The sequence below is a fragment of the Tenrec ecaudatus genome, chromosome 2 (assembly GCF_050624435.1).
Source record: "Tenrec ecaudatus isolate mTenEca1 chromosome 2, mTenEca1.hap1, whole genome shotgun sequence".
Lineage (NCBI taxonomy): Eukaryota > Metazoa > Chordata > Mammalia > Afrosoricida > Tenrecidae > Tenrec > Tenrec ecaudatus.
In genome coordinates this window covers 216143025-216165973 of record NC_134531.1, presented here as the reverse complement: position 1 = coordinate 216165973, position 22949 = coordinate 216143025, and the positions used below count along the sequence as shown (strand labels likewise).

The 22949-nt window shown below is 50.3% G+C and overlaps 1 protein-coding gene across 4 annotated transcripts in view; it reads right to left on the bottom strand.

Moving 5' to 3' along the window:
• Window positions 1-22949, bottom strand: part of ERG (ETS transcription factor ERG) — a 346902-nt gene that overhangs the window by 62531 nt on the left and 261422 nt on the right. For all 4 annotated transcript variants that reach the window (XM_075542291.1, XM_075542292.1, XM_075542289.1 and 1 more), the window contains one exon: window positions 11157-11374. In XM_075542291.1, coding sequence (XP_075398406.1) covers window positions 11157-11374 — 218 coding nt within the window. The remainder of the gene's footprint in view (window positions 1-11156; window positions 11375-22949) is intronic.

The following is a 22949-nucleotide window of genomic DNA, read 5'->3' as shown; positions in this document are numbered from 1 at the left end:
AGAGGATCTGACTAGGTCATGGGGGAAAGAGAAAAACTGAACAGGAGAGAAGCCGGACCACTAGAAAAGCTGGCTTTAACAGCTGTTGAGATGGCAACGCCATCCACAATTAAAGGAAACGTTGCCAGCCCTGTGCCATCCTCATCCTCCCGACCCGTTGTAGACTGGACCACTGGGATCCACGGGCCTTTTAGGGTCACAGTAATCCTCAAGCCTCCGCTGGCAGGCAGGCGGGTGGCGGCCACATATGAGGAGCACTGGCCAGGAACGGAACCAGGGTCTCCCAGGTGGATGTTAAGAATTCTACCCCTGAACCACTCATGACCCCTTCCTTTCTAGAAAAGTCATCTAAATTTTTTAGGCTTGCGTGGCACACAGGCCCAGACCATAGCCTCATTTAGCCCTTTCCACACACAATGCCGCCTTTTTAGGAGACGTGGTAATACGCCTCTAAAAACATACCGAGAAATATAAAATTAGAGCTTTGGCTTTGGAAAAGCAAAATAAACTTGTCATCTGACATTCGCTTTCTCACATTAAAGCGTGTGCTTACAGAGGGGCAGATGCCATCATGGAAACAGCCGGCAGTGAAATGACACAGCCGTGGCCATGAGCTTAGTGAGGATGGAGCCAAGTCTACGCTGTCTCGTCTCCACCAAAGGGAGCCTGAATGGACCTCATTTATCAAAGAATGGTCACTGAATACAGCCGCCAGTGACAGTCCTGAGCTCACTCACCACGTTACATTTGAGTCACTCTCGCTGTACAACTGTTAGCGGTGACACACAGACCTCGGCTAATTCCACCGCTGGCCAAGTCAACGTGGAATCTGGGAGGATGGTAGATTCTCTCCTCCTAGTCAGCAGGGCCAGTCCTCTAAACCTACTAAAAATCTACTCAAGATCCATTTCCCTCCCTGTTCCTCTGCTCAAAGGCCACATGCTGCTCCCAACACCACTGCCCAAGTCCACCTCATGTTATGGGAGGATCCGAGCTTCATAGACCTCAACCGAGGCTCCATCCCACTACCCTGTGATCCTCCCCAACACGGGCTCAAGCAGGCGACTTCCAACGTAACTAACCACTTCCTGATTAGGGATTGAAGGGTGTCCCGCAAAATGTGTCTGGGAGTCCTAGCCCTGGTCCCTGTGGATGCAGTGCACATAGATATGGGAACGGGGGGTGGGGTGGGGTTTCTTAGTTATGAGGCCCGACCAGTGTGTCCTAAACCTACTCCTTTCCGAGTTGTAAGAAGCAGCACAGACCAGAGAGAAGGAAGCACAAAGGAGGATAAAGTTAAGATTGACAAAGAATCGAGGGCTCGGAAAATGGTAAGAATCTTCTCCCAGATCAGAGAGAGAGAGAGAGAAAGAGACTGACTTCGCCTAGAGCTGGGGCCTTACCTGGGAAGTCTGGCTTCCTAAACGGTAAAAATCGAACTTCTGCTCTTTAAGGCCACTCCCTTGTGGCACTTCGGCTGCAGCAGCACTGAGAAAAGTCCAAAATCCAGAGATTTTCTCCTTGGTGATCCTACTTTGCGTCACCTCGATTCACTCAAGATCTGAACAAGTATTTATTGAACATTTATCAATGCCAGGCACTGCCCCTGGTGCCTGGGAAATATCCAATCTCTGTTCTCATAGAAGAGGTATTCTAGTGGCCATGGCTTCCTCCCCACCTCCACACACACAAAAAAATCCATACACTCTGCCCTTGAAGACCACACCACACATCATCACCACCACCACCACCACCAGCAGCAGCCCCAGGGCCTTTGCTCTGGCTGTTCCTTCTGCCCAGGGCCACCTAACATCTGCAGTAGTCACCTGCCAGGCTCACCTCTAGGGTCGCCTTCTCAATAAGCCTTTTCAGGGTCTTTCAAAAGCACTGTTACTTTTACCCTTCCCCCGTTCTCTGCATTTGCTCAGTACATGTCTGTGGAATAAGGCACTGAATGAGTATTCACAAATGAGTCTGCTCAGCTAAACAGGGAGCGGTGTGTCTGATAGGCCGAGTGCAATACAAAGCTACTACTCTCAGAATCAAGAGGAAACTAGCTTGGGCCTTGACTGACCCTGGCCAAGTTCCCTACCATTACAGAAGGGACAGATATGCTCCTTTGAGGATGCTCTAAAGACTCTGTGTGTGTGTGTGTGTGACTATATTCCTGCAAACTGTAAAACACTATACAAATTAGCACACTATCCTAACCCTGCTTATGTACCCGTGTGTGAGTACAAACACACACACACGCACGCACACACGTAAGTGTGCACACATGCAGCTTTTGTTGGTAGCTGGTTTAGAACTATACCTTAGTAGACACCCTCCCCCATGTGAATAAACCAGCTAATATTTACTTCTGCACCGCCTTTAACCTATTAACCTTTCTCAGAATAGCCTTGTCTTCCAGAACATTCTTTTGACTTATTAGGTTATTCCATGTTAAGAAGAACTTGGTCATCAAGCTACTTGGGAACAGGTAAGGGTGACTTTTCTTCGGGGGAAAGGGGAAGGTCAGGCAGCATCTCAACCTTAAGAGGCCCGAAGGCGCAGTTTCCTTAGAGGCAGAGGCCTGGCAGGCCGAACTTTCTAGGCCGTTCTGAAAGCTGCATGCAAACAAACCCCTTCTCAGGGGGTTTCCTTCCTCAGGCCCCTGAAAGCATACCCTTCGTCCTAATCTAGTCAACAAACTCCTAATTCCGGTTCACGGTATGAGGTTTAGAACTGAGGTAAATCACCACAAAAGGTATTTTTGGGACCCCAGACAAGGAGGAGATTGTCTCGAGGGCTGGGGGGTAATTTGTGGGTCTGTTTTATTTCTGAATCATTGAGGGAGCTGAGCAGTGGAAAAGCTGCTTCAGACCCCATGGCCCGAGCAGGGCTGAGCTGGGCAGTGATTCATGTAGAACCGCGGGCTCACACTGAAACTGTAGATGTTTGTCTTCACAGCTGCGTGTTATTTTTACCCTTGCTAAATACTCTCTCTTTACACGTGGAATTTCGGCCTCTTCCTACCAGCCCTGTTCCCTCCCCCGTCATCCCCAAAGCACTGGAGGACAAAATTAATTACAAAATCACCACCAGCTCACCAACAGTTAGTTCTTTGTACCTCCAAGGGGCTTAAGAAAGTTTCAATGTTTCCAATATGGATTTCTCTTTACAGCTGAGAACTAGACACCAGCAGGAGCGCCTAGCGTGAAGCTCTGAAAAGATCTGGAAGGAAATACATCCTTTGGGGCCACGCAATTTATTCCCACCGAGATGTTCTACTCAACAAGGTAGCTACAGGCTGGCCTTCCAGCGAGATGAAACGCAATTATCTTCTACCGTTGATGAGATTGCTGTTGTTGTTGCTTTGTTTGAAAGACTTTCTTTTTTCAGAGAAAGGAAAGCCGTAAACCCATTCTCCAGGAGGGCTTCTGGCTTTTCCTTGCGTAGCAGGCTATGTAAATCCTGGTTAGCCAAAACGACTGCTCAGGCCTTTCTTTCCTGGCTGTCAACTGTAAGCAGCCACAATAGAGGTGCATCTCGGATGAAGAATTCTCTGCCTGCAAAAGGGTGCCAGCCCACATGGCACCACAAGACACAGCAAAGGCCACTAATGACTAAGGAGAAGGTCGAGGGTGCCCCTGGGGGGTGGGCATGGGGAGCGTGCTCATCCGCTAGTCAAAAGCTTGGTGGTTTGAGTCCATCCAGAGGTATCGTCACCGGAGAGGCCTGTCGATCTGCTTCTGCAGAACCGGCTGCTGCAAACCCTGCTGAGGAGAGTTGTCCTCTGACACACCGGGCTAGCCTGAGTCAGAATCCACGTGGCGACAACTGGCTGGAGGTGGTGGTGGATGTCGGTTTGGAGGTAACCAACGTAAAGAGGAGCGTGGATCAACCGACTTTGGGTAATAAAACAAGTATTTTGAAAAGTTTCATCATCTCGTATACTGGATGAAATGCAGCCCATCAATAGGGCCCTCATGTGATGAACTCTAACTCTGGACTCTGTGCCCGCAGCTACGGGGACCCTTAGGGTGGGAGTTCCCTTTCCCTGTTACAGAATTAAGGGGTTGGGGAGGGGGGAGAAGGGAGCTAAGTCCTGACCGTAGTAGAAGGTATGAACCAAGTCACACCGTGTGCTTCCTTGGAGGCATTAATCGAAGAGCGATTTGGGACCCGGAGAAATCGCGGGATCATCTGGAAGAGCACGTTCAAGATCTCTTGTGGACATGGCGGGGGCCACCAAGACCAGATGCACCGGAGATGGCGGCACGGAGGCTCAGAGGGATGCCGAGACTCAGGGGCACTTTCTGCTCATTTGGCCCAACCCTATGGGACTGTGAGGCAGAGCAACAGGTGGGTTGGCTTCCTGGCCCAGGGACCACATGGCTGAGAGGCTGAGAACCAGAGAGAGGCTTGGCTCCCTGGCTGTGGAGAGGAACCGCTGTGAACCAATGAATGTACCCTAACTGTTTGCTGATCCTGACGTGTGGAAGCTTATGAACCTCCTTAATAAGCCCCCTTCCTCCTGAGGAATGACTGTGAGTCCCGTGTGACCACTGCCATGAAGGCCTGAAGCTGGCGCAGGTGTGGCGCGCTGTGGGAGGAACGATTGGTGCCAGAATAGGTGAAGAAGGATGAATTGCGGAGCCTTGTCTGACCCTGCCTTATGGCAACCGGGAAGCCAGACCTCAAATACGGTCCCTCGTGCCATTTATTTTAACCAGAAATCAAAGTGCAGCTGGTGCTCAGATTCAGCAGCTCTTTGAAGAGACCAGAGAGAAGGTTATTTCTGGTAAGTCAGCTAGAGGAAGCCCACTGTCCTTGCTTACCCAGAGACGACCCTCCCTTATATGAAGCAGCCCCCCCCCCACCGGGCGCACGAAGAACACGGCTGTGGGGTCATTGGGGCTCCGCATCTTCTCAACCAGGAATTGGAAAATTTTGAAACAGAAGAGCCAATCCTGTCCCTCCTGACAGTTTTAAAATTATAAATGTATTTTAAAAACAAATGAAAATGCCATAACCTGAATAGCACCCTTTACAATTTTTCAGTTTTACTTTACAGCCATAGGCATGGAGCGAGACAGCGCACATGGCTCGAGAGCCCCGGTTTTGTTTGCCGACGCCTGGTCTCGACAAAGAAATGCCCATGCGGACTGAGCAAACGATGAGCACTTGTGGAAACTACAGACTTCACCTTAAAAACGGGAATAAGCTGAGACCACAGGCTCAATAGAAAGTAAATGAATGAAAACAGAAAGAAAAGAATGATGGCAACATACGTACAAATATGCTTGATACCATTAATACTGCACCCTCCGTGTCTAGAACAGCCACTGCACACCGTATGTTCTCAATAAGTACTTGTGTGAATGAATGGTTCCACCCCTAACCAGGGCCAATCAAACAGGAAACCCTCTTGCCTATCAGCATCAACACACTTCAGGTGGCATGTGTCTTAAATGAAAGAGGACCCTGTTATCTAACCCTAGGCTGAAGGGAGCTATTCGCCTGACACACAAAATAGCCTCATTTACAGCCAAAGCCCAGAAAATACTGCCTCTCCTTGCACAAACTCTGAGGGGTTAAGGACTGGCGGGTGGAGGCAAGGTTGACTTCTAGGAACAAGCTCTCTCCTGCATAGTCTATTCTCCACATCATTCACTCAATCAGCCGCCTTCACCCAGCGACTGAGAGCTCCCCCTTTCTACCACCCAGAACTGAGAACAAGGCAGCGGTTCTCCCTGTTGGGACCAAGCATCAGAATGCCCCAAGTTCCTTCAAACATCGAGTGCCGGGCTCCATGCCAGAGTCTCCTCGGATTCTGACGACTGATCGTACGTGTTCACTTGGCTAGGCTAGGGGACCCAGTTGTTTGGCCCAAGGCTCGTCTGCTGGCTGCTATGATTCCGTTTTTGTTGACTGTGGACAACATTTGCAAGCACTTAACCCTCAATCAGGGAGCTTATGCTCAGTCATGTGTGTAGGCATCAGCCAATCAGCTGAAGGCCTTATGAACAAAGACCGGGGTTTCTGGGAGAAGGAGGAATTCAGACTCAAGCGTGCCAATAGGAATCCTGCCTGAGTCTTCAGCCTGCCAATCTGCCCAATGTGTCTGAATCTTGCCAGCCCCCACAATGACATAAGCCGATTTTTTAGAATTTTCTCTTTACACGCAAACATACACACACATACACAACGTTTTATTGGCTCAGTTTCCCTGGAGAATCCTCACCGATACAGTAGACATGGAGTAGCACCTGAGAATGGCCCTCTCTAATTTCCAGGTAGTGCTGATCCTGGGGCCCCACTTTGAGAACCACCACACGAAGAGACTCTTCCCTCCCCCTCAACAGAATGACCAGTAAGTTATGGCTCTCTCTACCTACAATTTGTCTCCAGGTGACCTACTCAAGATTCCCAGGTTTCCATGAACTGCAGAAGGACACGGTAGGTGCCCAATGTAACCTCCCTGGGATCCCGCCGCTCTGAGGAAGGGCTGCTTATTGACAAGACGGAGGGGCAGCAACCAGCTTTCCACACTGTGCAGCCCATGTAACAATGGAAGACAACTGTTTCGTGGACATGGTGTGTGTGCTATTTCTTGGCCCATCTTGCTGGTCGGTAGTGGCTTGAGCTCTCTGTTCAAGTCAGCTTGCCAGGACCCAACAGGCACCGATTCCCCCAGCAGGACAGTGCAGAGAAACAGCTGGTTTGAGTTTGGCTACACAGTGATGTGGGATTTTTGTGAGTTTGGAGTGAAGAAAGGGGGAAGGGAGGGTGGCCATGGACTGCTGGAGCGCAGAAGTGATGTCTCAGATCCACACAACATGCAGCAAGATCAGTGTCTGGAAGAAGCCGGCGTCTGATACGGGCGGCAGCAGCCAGGCCAAACCCACAATGACTTTCCAGTGGGCTCACAAGGCAGTGGTTCCTTTTCCTTCTGGTTTCCTTTGATGATGACTTTTAAAATATATACATAGAGAAAGGCTCTATTGGAATGGCAAGAACTCGAATGCCACCGCTTGTATTTCATTCCAGGAACTTGAAAGCACATCGGGGCTGAGGTTTTACGGCATTCCACCACTTAGTTGGGAACTCAGCCTCAAAGTATTTGACCTTTCCCTCCAGAGATGACGGATGGAAAGGGAGAAAGGAGGGCCATTGCTAAGGACAAGGTTCCTTGAGTGCTATGCAGTGAGTTGTGCCTCCCCCTTACCCCCTGTCCAGGGCCTGAGCCCTGGTGCCTATGAAGGGGACCATGCTTGGAAAGGAGGCTCTCTGAAGATGTTCTCAGTTACCATGAAGTCACACGGGAGGTGCACGAGTGCCAGTTCAGTAGGAGTGGTCCCCTTCCAGACGAGGGCAAGAGACATAGAGAGGCAGACAGAGAAAGATGCCCACAGGAAAACGTGGTCGGACTCCTGTGTCTACAGGCTGAGGATCACCAAGGACCACAGCCAATGAGCAGAAGCTAGGGGAGATTCTCGGACTAGATTCTCTGTCTCCAGAAAGAACCCACCCTCCCAATACCTTGATTTCGGAATCGGACTCAAAACGGTGAGGGGATTGATTTCCGATGCCACCCCAGGCTGTTGTCGTTGGCGATCCCGCCACGATCTGACAAGGATAGAGTGGAAGGTGTGCAGCGGCCCTGTGAACACGCAGTGAAGAGCCGGAAAGAGCATTGCTGCGGCCCAATCCCATTTTCGATGCCTGTAAATTCCTGCGGTTCTTCAGGAGGTATGCGTTCTCTGTTACAGAAAGTGTACACACGTGCTACGCCTCAGTTCAGAGGACAAATGGATAGAAATGTTTTTGTGCTGAGACTGTCTCTCAAGAATCCTAACTCCATGACTTCAACAGGAGGAGGAGACTGCGCAGTCTGGAAGGATGCACAGAAGTGGGACTTCTGGACTGCAAGCAAGTTCACGCACCAGATGCTAGCCCAGGCCTGCAGAACAGTGCCGGCTTCACGGGGCCATGCTCACCCCATAACCACACCTACTTCCCAAGAGCCACGCCCACAGCCCCGAACCATGAACAAGACCCAGAATGAAGCCCAGAACCACCAAGCCAATCCCATCAAGAACCACACCCACCTCTGCAGAATTATGTCCACCCCACAAACAATGTCTCAAGCACCCAACCCCACGCCTGCAGCATCCTCTTTGTGCAGAGTGCAGAGAGAATCTCTACCTCCACGTTGTCCCTACAGAAAGCGTGAACGTTAGCCCACACTTCATTTAGAGAGCTGGCACTGACATGCAAGAAGGGCACAGAGTTCAAAGGAACCCTCTGTGGATGTGTCGTGTCCTTTGCTGTGTGCAAGGCTGCTAATCCCCCAGGAGAGATATGGGGCTTCGCCGAGCTTTGAGGACATCCATCTTATACAGCTTCTCAGGCAGCCTGGGGGGTGCGGCTCAGAAGAGCAGAGTTGTCCTGCCAATGACATCTCAGTTCTCTGCATGGCCATAGACTGAAGGCTTCCCTCTATCATTCCCTGGCCAGTCAGGCTGAGTCCTTGGGAATAGGAACGTGCTCACCTGGAACGGTAGGTAATCTCGCCATGGAACCACTCCTCCAGCCACAGAAGCCCCAGGCAGGCACTGCACACCAATTCAGGGGGCACCCTGGGCTCTGGGAGGAGGATGTGTGTATGCTTTGCACCGAATCCTTCATTGGCTGCATCCATACAGAACAAATACATATCCCCCTGGAAGATACTGAAGCCTGGGGGACACACACACACTCTCTGTTGTCTACTTATAGAACTAGTGCTGGATCTGAAAAGTTTTTGGTGGAAGCATCCTGGGAATTCTTCTAATTCAATGTGGGCCTGGAGGGAGCAAAAGATATTCGCGATCCCAATGTTCTTTTGAAGGAGAAAATTGAGTGCTTGACTGTTTCAACCACCTAGTGGCTCTGCAGCAGAAAGACCAGGCAATTTGTTTCTGTGAGGACTGAAAACTCACACTGCCATCAAGCTGATTCCGACTCATTGCAACCCGATGGGGCAGAGTACAACTGCCGCTCTGAGTTTCCAAGGCTTCAAATCTCAACTGGAGCAGAAAGCCTCATCTTTCTCCCTTAGAGTGACTGGTGGGTTCAGACTACTACCCTGGGGGTTAGCAGCCCAACAAGTAACCCACTACTTCCATCACCAGCGGTCCATCTGTAAAGTGCAAAGTAGAAATCTTTACGCTTTCTCTGCAAAAACTGCAATCTAGAAAACCCTCAAGGGCAGCTCCCCTGTGCCACATGGGGTCGCTATGAGTCGCAGCTCAGGGGTGGCACCTAACAACCGTTGTTCCCTTGCAGGAAGACTGTCCAGTTCTTCTCGAAACGCTGTTCACCTTCAGAAGTTGGCATGTGTCCACAGAGAGCACACGTGCAATCATGTGTGAGACAGACGGAGAAGAGAGGAGCGTGAGAGAAGAGGACGCGAGAGACAAAGGCGTGTGCATGAGAGGGAGGGACATATCCAGAGGAGAGAGAAGAGGAAGGAGAGAGAGAATGAAAGACAGAGAGAGGACATGAGAGAGTGCACACGAAAAAGAGGGGAGAGGAAGAGAGTGAGTAGAGAGAGAAAAGAGAAACGAAGGGAAACGAATAAGCGTGAGAAAGAAGAGGCAAGCGAGGAGAGAATGACGGGGAGAGAGCGAGCCCGGGGCGGGCCGGGGGCACAGAGCTGGTGGACTGTGGTATGTCCACCTGGCAGTAAGCAGAGTGTGCCCGGCCTTGTTCGATGAGGGGCTGGCCTGTGCCAACCTCAGACGGAGGGTGATCTCAGAGGTGAGAGGAGAATGGTGGCAGCAACATGCTCATGTTCTGGCCGGGATTTTCCTGAAGCAGCCCGGTGTCTCCTGGAGAAGTACAGTCTGTTTTCAATCTCTACTGGAGGGGCCCATGGGCTTTGGAAGGCAAAGGGCTTCCCACCTGCGGAAGTCCTGGTCGCTGTGACCCTCTGTCAGAGGGCTGCTACTAAGATCCCCAGCACAATGGAATGCAATGCGGCCTGCGCCTGAACCATCTCCCTGATTGGCTGCAGATCTGCGGTGGCTGATGTCGGTGTGTAGGTCCTCAGACTTATTTTTCCTCATCTTCCTCATCTAGCAAGCCCTGGTGACATCATGTATGGCAAGGTCAGCAGTTCAAGACCACCAGCCGCTTCCTTGGAGAAAGCTGAGCTTTTCCAAAATAACCTGTAAATATTTCATCTTAGAAACCCATCGGGGCAGTTGTGCTCTGTCCTGTAGGTTGGCCCTAGGGGTTGGAACTGACCTGATGGCAGTGAGTTTGGTTTGGAGGTTTTCTGGTTCTCTGTCTAGAAGCTCTGCTGAAATCTACCGGCATATCACAGCAGCACACAAGCCTCCGTGGGCAGACCAATGCTGGTGCCGCACGAGGTGCGTTGCCTGGGGATCCAACTGCTGAACCTCACTGCCACCATCTGTGTTAGCTCATGGGCTAATTAAAAGAAATTGGCTCTTCATTGTGCCGAGGTTTCTATCCTCTTTCCTGAATCTATGCGAGGTATTGGGTCAAAATTGAAATCAACTCTACTTTTCAAGGCTACATCGCATCGAGTGAAATGTGGGTGAGTGCCAGGGACAGGTCTTCATTCAATGGCACATTGTAAGTGACAGCTGCATTTTCAAGACAAGCCCAGGGACATGAATCATCACGGGGGCACCAGAATTCCCTTTTCAGGATCAGTAAGGATAAGAGTGAACCGTGTGTACCAGGAAGGGGGGGGGAGGGTGAGAGAGGGGAGAGGAGCTGATCCCTTAGCAAAGGCAGGAAGACCCTGTGCCACCTGGGCACTAGCTGGCACTCTCTTCCCTCCATGAAAACAGAAGACAACTTCATTTCCCAGGCAATTCTGCCATGTGTGGGCAAGCTGCCCCCCTCCCCTTCCACCACCACTCAGGGCTGGGAATGGAACTGAACATCACATCTTCAAAACCAGTGCTTGGTGAAGACACTGCCGGTTTTACAACCCTTACCTTCTACATGAAACCACCCCAGGACACCTTTTCTCGACGTGGCCCCAAGTTACTGTCCGGTGACCTCCCCTTTCTTAAATGACTCTGCCCCTCTCAAGAGAATAATAAGTTTAAAAAAAGCAGGGGGCGGGGAGGTATCTGTGGTCTCCGTACCTTGAGCCGTTCACCTGGTTGGGGTTACATTCCATCTTGATGGTGACCCTGGCTGGGGGTGGAGACAGCCAGTCCTGCTGAGGGACGCGTGGACTCATCTTCGACGTCTGCCCATAGTCGTTGGAAGAGGATGCGGTCATCTCCGTCTTGGCCAGGTGCGGTGTTCCGTAGGCACACTCAAACAGCGACTGGTCCTCGCTCACCACCGATAATGCTTCCTGAAGGGCCAGAGAGACACATACTCAGGACACGCCGAAGGACAGCCAGCCTCTAGGGAGTTGCGGACTTCAGGGTCGCTTCCTAGGAGCCAGGGGCTACATTCTAGGTGGTTTTCACGGAATCCGTTTCTACCTTTCCGAAGCACAAAGGGGCCTTGCTGTCTTCCCCCCAGACCCTCCGAGCCGGGACTGGGCAATCCCGAAGAGCACCGAGGCAGGCCTGGCGCATCTCAGGCGCGGCCGCCGCGGCGCAGATAATACCCACTTTAATCTTAACTTACGGAAGTCGAATTTCAAAGGTCCTAGAAGACATCCAATTGCATGTGTCATTATTTGACAAATGCAATCTATAATTCAAGCAGACAGGGTACAGAACGGTCAAGAAGATTAAAAAAAGAAATGTGAACGCTAACACCTAAGCATCTGGCAAAACTGCCACATTCCCCGGGGACTTGGAGGGGAAAGAGGAATGCCAGAGGACAGGCAGACAGAGATAGGAATGTTTCCACTCCAAGTTATTAGCTGAGATGGAGTTTCAAGTGGTGCGTCCATGATGGCGAACATCTGGATAGCAAGAGGGTAAGAACAAAACACTGTGAGCGACTCAGCTGCATCCGAGGACCAGGACACGCACAACACCCGAACACTGGCTGGACTTCACGGACAGGCTTTCTCTCTTGTGTGGTTGACGAGGCGAGATCGAAAGCTCACCATGTGGATGTGCTTTTAAGTTCAAGGACTTCTTAGCCTCATATTCCACAGCCAAGCCACCAAAGGTGAAGTCGATTTTTGGAAAGTTCAACTACTAGAAGCACGATTGTGCAGCAAGTAAACGAGTGGCCCCGGGGACGGTCCCCTTTGGTTTCTGTCACAGGACAATGAATCTGTGGGACAGCACTTTTAAAATTTGAGTTCTTTAAAGAGGGGCGGGAGTACCCATGAGGCAAGGGAAGCCCATCCCTGCCAGGGACTGTACATTGGCAAAAAGGCTGTGATTCTGCAGCAGGGGCCGTGGGGTTGGGAGAGAGACAGATGTCAGCCAGACCTAGAAGCAGAATGTCTGATACAGTGAGGAAAAGGTGGGATTGTTGCCTGCTTATCAGTAAGTAAGTATGGGTCGGCCTGTGCTTATCTGGTTTACGGAGGAATCTGACACTGGTCCTTTGGTGTTCTCAGTACTGCTGGCACCGAGGAAGAAACTAGAGTCTGGCTAGTGCGAACAGTTAAGATGCTTGGCTTCGATGCATAAAGGTTGGAGATTGGAGTCCACCCAATGGTTCCTCAGCAGAAAGGCCTGGCAATCTACGTCTGAAGATGGAACCCCATTCTATCCCATCCAACATGGAACTGCCCTGGCTTGGGGTAGCGGTGGCGGTAACTGGTTATGTCACTCAACTAATACTGGTTGCACTACACATTTTAAAAATGGGTCCCCTGGAGATTCAGTTCTCTTCTGCAAGAGGGAGATATGGGATCCCATAAAGCCAGACTGACCATGGAGTTTACTGGCCAAGGTCAACCAGAGAATTGGTTGATAGAATTGACAACTGCCTTCTGCCCCTCCTGTCCCTGCAGTCTACAGGGTCCTTGTTGCACAGTATGGCTTGGTTAGGTGAGCAGTGCCTCTCTATCTCTCTATCTCTCTATCTCTCTCTCTATCAGAAAGCGCCTGATGCAACAGCCACATGGAGGCAGGGATCTCCTTTGCCAGCCACCCATAGTTTGACAATCTCTAGAACATGCATGCCATTCTAGAAAGACCCACCCCCACCCAGCACATATTCCTCCACTTGTCACCTACCCATAGACCACTCACATCCTTGAACAGCTTTGTCTAGGTCTGCAACTTCTTCACAAATCCCCCAGGGTATCAGCTTTGCTGCCAGATCCTCCAGAAGATGTGGGAAGCATGAAAAGTAACACACTGGAAGCTTTGCTCTCAGTGTGGTGAGCAGATGTCACGCGCAGATAACACACCCCCCTGCGAACCTCTTTGACACTCTGAAAATCACAGCCCTGGTGGCTCTGGGGGTGGTGGAACCAGCGGGTTAAAAACAGGAATGCAAACCTGCACAAAGGGCTCTGTACTTTGCTGGATGGAGAACTGGAATCAGGCACGAGGAGGACCAACCAGCAAATAATGAGGGCACTTCGAACATTGGCACAGGCTCAAAAGCATCTGCAAACGGACCGAAACAAATGAAGCAGGGGAGCAGTGGATGGCACGGCTCTTTGCTGGGCCCGAAGTGTGTAGAATAAAAACCAGAAAGCACCCACCTAAATTCACAGACGAGAGCTTCAACCTAAAATTGACACCACTGACTTAGTGGTCGCATACTAAGTAATAAAGGAAAAAATTACAGCTTCTTAAATAATGTCAGCCCTAACAGGCACTCCCACCTCTGAGCTGCTCTGGACAGGACTGTATGTGCCCACTTGCAACAGCACTCGGGGCCAGTGGCTCTGCCCCCTTCTCCATCCCGCGCTGAAGACTCACCCCAGGCTTGGTGGGGAATAACACACTATGTAATGTTAGCTTTGGCGGGTGGCTGACGAGAAGCATTCATACGCGTTTGATTTATATCAGAAACTGGCAGAGGTGGCTTGCAAATCATAGGCGTGCTACATTTGAACCTGCAAACTCTAAAAGGCAAATGGTGTCGGCGACAACAAGAAGCAGTAGCTTTAAAATAGGCACGCATTTCCCCAGAATAAGTACGACCTATCTGAACAACAAAGCCCTTGGCCAGATCAATGGAGTGTAAGATGGGCCAAAATAGTAGGGCTGAAAATCGGCTTAAATACGTGTGAATGAGGAGGGGTTGGAACCTGCTCTCACATCTGGCAAGGCATGATTTCAGCACATGGTTTTCTGAAAAAAGAAATCACAGTTAATTGAGATTGATTTTTTTTAAAACTTTACAAATGCTTGAGATAAGATGCCCACCTCTCTCTCTCTCTCTCTCTCTCTCTCTCTCTCTCTCTCTCTCTCTCTCTCTCTCTCCTCTCTCTCTCTTTCTCTTTTAAAATCTTCATCTTAAAATTCTTCTCCAAGTTATTATTGCATGTGAATGCAGAAGGCAATGCAATTCAGAACATCAAGAGCAATTATGAAATTGTTTGATTCTTTAGAGGAGAGGGTAAGAAGGGTGGTGGGGGAAGAAATGCTGCCTAAAACTGAGAAAGGCTCAGGGTACACATTTTTTTTTAAAGGTGGAAAAAGAGTCCGTATTCTAATTCTGAGTAAACAAAAGTTCCAAGCACCTGGAATGAAGCAAGGCTCCAGACAGGAGACAAATAATAACAAGATGGACCCATATGCGCCCATTACAGACCATTTCAGAGATTTCCACTCGGTCAGGAAGGGAAGCTTTGAGCGCAGCTTTCTGAGACCCATTTTGGCAGAACTGATCACTAAACATGGCTGCTGGTCTTTGAGGGAAACAAAGACTGGGGCCCAACAGAGACGCAGGGCTCACCCCTGACAAAGGCTGGTGCACAGGATTCCCCCCTGCCCAGCAGCCCCCGACTTCAAAAGGGAGAGAAAAGAGGGCCTGGCCCCCCCTGGGATGAAAGCCAGAAAGCAGTACCCGCCACACGCGGGCCTGCTAACCAGGAACACATGACTGAGTTCCGGAAATCCAGCCCTGCAAGTACCTCTTCCTGGCCTTGACTCCTGTCCCACCTTTCCTGCCTCCTGGGCTCTTCATCCTTTGTTGAGCCAGGTATGTGCGACCTACCTGCCTGCCTGCCTGCCAAGGGGCTGGGAGCTGCCTTAGTTCACATGGATAGATTATTCTTTCAATACCTTCCGCCAGCCGTGGGCTTGGGAGCCCTTTGGGTTGCTTTATAGCAGAGAATTAAAAAAAAATCAGTCTGGCAGAAAGGTGGCATAATGATTTAATATGCTTGCCTCTGTATTCCTATAAAAAGCCCTGAATTTTAGATTGGTGTGTGCTAGTGAGTTGGGGGGGGGGGGATTTTTTTTTTTACCCCTGAAGCCCCAGCAAAATCAGGATATTCCAAGGTGGCAAGTGGCAGATGACCAAAAAATAGACTAAACAAATTGTCTCAAACGAAAGGTGTGAGTTGTCTATGATTTTATTTACACGCTGAGTCTCAAACAACATTAAGAGGATTGTAGTCCTGGGATGAACTGCTTGACCTGTCGCTCCAATCTTTCAACTTGTGAGACTCAGATACCCTTCCGTTCCCACGTCACTCAACTGGGGTACAGCTCAGACGCCAAAATGGGTCAAGTGTAGAGGGAAACGCAAACGCCGGACGGATGGACGGATGGCCATGTTTCCAGCTAAACTGCCAGGGTCTGGGCTGCCTCTTCCTGCTAGACTGCTGGATGTCTGAATCCAGCGGCAACTGAGATCAACAGCCTTTGCCCTGTTGCTCTGCCATGACTGCAACTCTCCCCGCATGCCTTTGCGCAAACTTAAGCAGAAGCTGGTGCAAACACCTTAGACTGTGATGAAGAGAACACTGTCTAGTTGCTTTCTGTGGACTCATCAGTAGCGGAGCCATCGTATTTGATAAGTAAGGTGGCCCTGGGAAGCAGTTCACCTGCGTTGTCTCTGTAACTTCCGTTTCACAGATTTATAGAGCACGCCATTGTGCACACGCGTCCAGTGCGGAACTTGGTGTCCATGTTACAAGCAGTCCCGGTTGGACTGGGAGCTTTCTTCTTTGATAGCAGATGAAATAATGGGACATTGTTTAGTCAATGAGTTACAGGTAGAATTAGGTCTCCCCTGTATCTCATCCCAAACAATGTGCGCTGAAACCCTAACTCTGTCCCTGTGAATGGGAGTCCTGGTGGCGTAGTGGTTATTATTGGTTTGCTAACCATAAGAACAGCAATTTGAAACCACCAACCTCCTCCTAGGGAGAAAGGCCAGGCTTTCTACTCCCATAAAGAGTTGCCGTCTCAGAAAACCACAGGGGCCCTCCTACCCTGTCCTACACACTTGAAGTAGTTTGCAATGAGGCAGTGAGTTTGGGTTCTCAGAGGTACCTGTAAACATGACCCTGTTTGGAACTAAGGGCTTTCTTTTGTTATATTAACGAAGCCATGATGTTGCAGGGTCTTCACAACTCATCTGTGAGTTATTCAAAGACTAGGACAGACTCTGAAACCAAAGGTAGGGGTGTAGATGCCAAAGAACCCCCACAACATCGGAGGGAACTGACAAGGGTGGACCTCTTCCTAGAGCCATGCTCTGAATTCAAACGGTCAGCCTCCTGAACTATGAGAACATTGACTTGGGCTCTTTCAAGACACTGGACTATGTGTCTTATGGCAGCTCTAGGCAACTAAGACACAACAGCATCTTAGATTTCATGAAACAAGGTCACTTACATTCTGACAAATGTCCACAGACGAAACAATCGGATTAGAGAAGACCTGTACGGTCAACAGAGACGTTGTGTTGGGTCTCTAAAGGGAATCCTTCCCCCAAGTTGTACACTAACTCCTCCCTTGGAAGTTTTAGAAGAAGAGGTGGGCTAGGGGAGGCTTCATGGCTGAGCGCTTCTCTGCCATGTCTTGTCGCAGAGATGGGAAGAACAGAGCTGCTTTTCACAGAGAAGAGCTGGCAACACTGAGAGCGAGGCCAGTGCTGAAGAGAGTCAGAGGAAGGGTGACAATGTGAATGCCCAGGATTTGGGACAGAATTAAGAGTCAGCCTGTGGACACTAGGCGAGAGTCCCTTTAAGGACAGCAAGCTCTTCCTCTGGAGTGATGAAGATGTTTACCAAGATCCACAGCTAGCCAACTGTTTGGAAGCTGGAGTTCATCCAGAGGCACCTTGGAAGAAAGGCCTGGTGCTCTCCTACTGAAAAAAAAAAACAGCCACTGAAAACGCCATGGCCCACAGTTCTACACGGACACACAGGGGCTCTCCATGAGCCAGTCAGAAGCAACAGTTGTTGTCTGTTTGTCATAGACATGCAGTCATGGGCCCCCACATGTATGAAATTATTTCTTACACCGTGGTTTCAATCCACATGTCTGCTCCTTTCTTTAATCAGAGTATTTGGACATAAGGGTGTGACCTAATGCAAGGGTGCAGTCATTGTGTGTGGTGCCTACCTTCTCTTGCAATATAATACGAAGGGGAACGGATAGGGCAGGAAGGGGTGCCATTTACCACTATGCAGGAGCTCTCACCACTTTGGTGACCCCAAGGAATGTCCGTGGACTTAGTAAGTTTGGAACACTATTGATAGGCTCTCTGAAGCCCTACTGTCTACAGCTCTTCTTCAAGGAAAAGATCATGCAATCGATGCTTCTGAAAAAGCCCAGCTTTATTTGACGAAGGGAAAAACCACACAGAGGATGCACTCTCTACTGCCACGCACCCAAAAGCACGCCACCCTTCTGTGACTTTTGTCCTAAAGGTGCACACCGTACTCCTGCCATGCTCTATCTTTATTACTATCTCATGTACCAAGAAACTTCCTCTGAGTGGGGTGCCCTCCAGCTACCACATGCGGAGAAAAGCACATCACCGGCTCCAGGTGCCGCATCGTGCTGGGTGTGAACCCTACTGACCCCGTCCTCGGATTTATTTTCTTCTCCCTTCTTCAGGGGAGGAAACATTTAAATCAGGCATTAAAGGCCACGTCTAGTTTCATGGTCACGTTTTTCTAATTTAACACATTGCTATTTTTGTCCTTCAGAAATATACAAAGGGGGGAAAAAATCTTGGACGAGCCTCAAAGAAACATGGATGTAGGCAAATGAAGTACTTCTCCAATGTGGTATCACTTCACTCTCAGACACATTTTTCAACTATTGACGCTAGCCCAATGCTCGGGGAACAAGACCCCGGGGGGCGTGGATGAAACGGAACCCCTCCTAGCTTTATCACGAGAGCGTTTCTGGTCACCTCTTCACAGCCCGTCTTTGACCACGTCCACCATGGCCGGGGTGGAACAACTGAATTCCTCCGGACTTACCTTCTCTTTCTCCTTTCTGTCTGCGTTTGTCTGCCCTTCCACAGAAAAACAAACAAACACACAAAAGGATTGCCATGCTCGTCAACCCTTATTAGAAGGCAAACTGTTCCAGAGTGAGGAGAGCAGTCTTTAATGTAGGAAGTACCAACCCTAGAGAGATTCTGGAAGTGTGGCGCTTTGTGAACAGGTGCCAATGGAAGCAATGGGTAGGACAGGTAGAAGAAGGCACAGTCTGCTGTCCACCGTTACCTAGTCTTTGTAAATGCGCAATTGGCGATTACTCACTTTTTCTTTGTAAATACTCCATTTCAAAAATACACATGGGCAGGCTGGACTAGCATATTTCCATTCACTGTAAGGAGCCCTGGTGGCATAATGGATGACTCGTTGAGCTGCAGACCACCAGGTCAGCAGTTCTACACCACCAACAGCTCCAGTCTTGGAAACAGAGGCAGTTCTACCCTGTGCTCCAGGGTCACCAGGAGTCAGCACTGACTTGACGGCAGTGGGTTTGAGTTCAGAGCAGGAGGGCACACTGGACCCTCTCTGTTGTAGCCATTCTGGTCCTTGGCCTAGGTCTTTAGTGGGTTTTCAATTTAAAAATATATTACTGGAGGTCAAATATAAGTTTGCTACAGGGAGGGATGACTCACTTGGCTCTAGCTTGTGTCCAGTAACAGCAGATACCTGCATTGCGCGATAGAACGCTCCCTTCAATAATACGGAGACTCGGTTTGCTTCTTGACCTAGGCACCTCCTGTGACGCGGCCACCCAGCGTCAGTGGACACTTGCATGCTGCCACGATGCTGGGTAAGTTTCAGCAGGGCTTCTGCACTGAGGCACACCAGGAAGAAGGAGATGGTGATCTACTCAAACCGAGACTCTGAAAACCCTATGGATCACAAGTGTCTTCTCCATGTGTGCACCAGGTTACCATGAAATAGGGACCAACTCCATGACAACTCACAGAAAGCAGCTGGCACAGCCCCTGCCATGCGGCTGCCGCTCTTCAAATGACGAGTAAAGGAGCGCCGAGAGAACCTATCCCATTCCAACAACTCAATCCCCATTCCTTTGCCTAGAACAGGGGCTGCTACAAAATGCGTGGTCTCAAGGTCCCAAAGAAAAGTCTTCTCATTGGGGCGTTGGAACTCCAATGCTTCGTACTACAACATTCCCTAAAGCTTTGTTTGACACGCAGCTGGGCAAGGACGTGTTCCTGTGGCAGCCTTGCGAAGAAGTCCACAGCTCCACTGTCCTCCTCGTGTGTCAGGCGGACAAGTCCAGGCTGTGGGTCACGTGACTCGGCTTTCAGAAAGCCTGCCGAGCTGCTCAACAGCACCAGGACGTTGGCATGGCTCTCTCATGGAGTCGCCTTCTCGGGACACTGACCAGGACCATGATAATATTTCATTCCGCTGGCTGGTGCCCAGAAGGAGCATAGCGAAAAATCAAAAATCTTTGTTAAATTACACATCTGGAACATGTCTCCCCTGTGAATCTCTGACACATGGAGCCATTGTTTGCGATAACATTCCAAGAATTTTATTCATGAGAAAATGCTGGTGCAACGGAAAACCTTGGCGAGCGCAGGACCGGAACGCAGATGTCCTGGCCTCCACCCATAGTTCTGCCACTAGCTCGGCCCATGTGGGTCAGGTCTCCGTCTCTTGCCTTCAAACATCCAGTACCTACTTTTCCTAAGAGGCAGGTATAATAACAGCCTCCGTGAAAACAAGCAAACAGAAAACAGGTCTGGTTGCCTCAGATGGGTGCACAATGCAAGAGCCAATGTGCAAGCGTCAGAATGAGCACCGTCTCCAAGGGAAAAGAAGCATCGAATCCACAGGGTCAATGAGCTGAGAACGATCTGCTCCCCCAGGTCCACTACTCACAGTGTTTGTCCCCTAAGCCCCCCCCCCACTCTACCTCAGGCCCTTATCTATTAAATTAGGACAGGCACCAAGGTTTTATAAAGCCCCTTCCAGAGTTGTGAGAGGTCTCGTTTATGTAACTAGTGCATGATTGTATAATGACCTCCGGTTATTGGAACTGGCAGCATTCTCGCCTACCAGGAGCTAAACTACAAGATCGACCTTTGCCATCTTGAAGCGTTCTTTGGTGATGTGAACTGAATTGTGTTCCCTCAAAAGATGTGACCTTATTGGGAAATAGATGATTTGAAAATGTTACCAGGTAACATGAGGTCATTAGGACCCATTGGCATGGGTGCTGATCTAGTGTCAGTGGATCCCTCGCAATCAGAAGAAGAGATCTAGAGAAAGAAGACACCATGTGAAGATGTATCCACAAGCCAAGGGACAAGAAGAAATGCCTGGGGCTAGAAGATGCTGGAAGCACTAAGGAAGGATCTTCCCCGAGAGGCTTCAGAGAGACCAGGGCCCTGCCAACACCCTGAGTTAAGGCTCCTATAGCCTCCGGGACTGTGCCAGAGTACATTTCTGTTCCTATGAGCCGGCAGCTTGCGGTCCTTCTTTATGGTAACCCTAGAGACTTCACACATGGGAGAAGAGTGGAAATCAATCGAGGGTATGGAGTGCATGTTTGTTCCAAGTTCACTCTAGGCTCCTCCCATGCCAGCCCCACACTTCATGACCTTGTCGGTAACTCTCTCCAAGCTGACGGCAAGAAGTTATTTCAGGGCGGCCCTGGGCACTGGCTTCATGCTTTCCAAGGCAGTTAAGGATTACTCTCCTGCATACCGACTCTGTGCCCATCGGAACATACAAGGCACCAACAGAAGTAACGGGCAATTCACCTAATGAGACACTTATGAAACTGGGATCCCCTTGTAAGAAAAAGGGGGCCCCCGTGGCATCCTGATTACGTGTTGTCCTGAGCACAAGGCCAGCTATTTGAAACCACCGGAGGGAGAAAGATGTGACTTTCTACACCCAGAGAGAGTTAAAATCTCGGAAGCTCACAGGGGCAGTCCTTCTGTCCTATAGGGTGACTGTGAGTCAGTACTGACTCAATGGCAGTGAGTTTGCAGAAGAGATGGCAAACAGGAAACGAAGAGAAGACTCCACGGAGGTCTCCTTTCTTCCTGCTCCCAGTTCTGTCCCCAAATGGTTGGCAAAGGCCACACCATGGGAAAGCAGGCCACCGTTTCCCTCTCTCAGGCTGTATCCCTTTTGGAGGTGGAAGGAGCCAAGTGTTCACCCGCTGTGAGCGCCAACGCCGGCCAAGGGCTCACTTTGACCCAGGAAGCAGTGACGCTTCTCTCCCTGGGGATGGGAGCTTACATCGGGGCATTGAGAGATTTTTCCAGCGTAAATCTGCCCTAGGTGCTGCCTCGGTAGGGGACCAAGTAGGCAGGGGTCATAACCCTTTGCTAGTGCTGTGCGCTGAGCTCATTCCCCTGTGATGCAGCAGTCAGCACGGGGAACAGTCATATCGCAACTCTTAGGAACTGTTATGCACCAAGATAGAAGCTGCTTGCTGGCAAGCCTGGCTTTTTATGACTCTGGAATGCCTGGCCTCTAAAGTCATGTGGCTGAATTATAAATTGCAAACCTGTCCAGCCGTCCCAAACTGCATATCCACACATCACCCCCAACGGGGTGCTCCTGGTGTCCAGTGTGAAGCCCTCCGGAAGGGCTTGTTGGCGGTCAGAGCAGCGCTCTTAAAACCTGGATGTCCGTGCATGCCCAAACAACTCTGAGCAACTTGCAAAACAACTTGATAGACCTTCAGAACTGGTTGCCATCAATTATGTACCCAGCGGCCTGGAGTTCCGAGGTAGGGCAGCAGTTGACGCCCCCAGCTGCTAAGTACAACGGTGGTGCTTCCAGTCCACACAGAAGTGCCTCAGGAAAGACTGGCCAAAACTCACCGGTGAAATCCCTGTGGGCCACAGCCCGACAGGGGCGCACGGTTCACTAGCGGTCAGAAATGGCTCCGAAGCGTGGCCTGCTGACAGGGCTCCACCCTTCCCTTCCTACGCTGTTTTCCAACAAAACTGTGAATGGGTTCAAGATGGCCGTGGGACAGCAGGGGCTCATATTTTTGTCAACCTTCTGTAGCTCTTTAATGAGTTCTCCTCTGCACGCGCACCCCACAACCCTTCAGTCTGGTTCTGACGGCCCTGTGAAGATTAGCCTGGGGTTCCTCGTAGCTGCATCGAGTCATCTGCAGCTGGGAAGGCGGGTCTCCTCGGTGCCCGCTGGAGAGCCAGGCACCTGATGGATGCCTTCTCCACTTTCTCACGCTTTCCTATGGCTCCTCCACGGCGGTCTCCGGTCCGCGCTCCCTCTTCTCCTCGATGCTTGCAGGTCAGTTGTCCTCTTGTCTGAATCTCGAGGACACACTCCTCCCTCGGGCGGGGCTCTGTGATCTCAGGCTAAGAACGCTGGGGACCACTCCAGTGGGTCAGCAGAACTCGCCCTGTGCAGCGGAACTCATTTCTAAGCGGGAACAACCTTGGAGAAACGGCGAGGCTGGCTATTTAATAAGTCGTTACACTGATCTAATTTCTTTCTGAAGTGACCCAAGCCACCTTCAGGGCAGTTACTGGAGGATGAGCTTAATCCCCAGAGGGGAGGTGCTACCACAGAGGAAGTGCAGTTTTCAAGTGCAAGT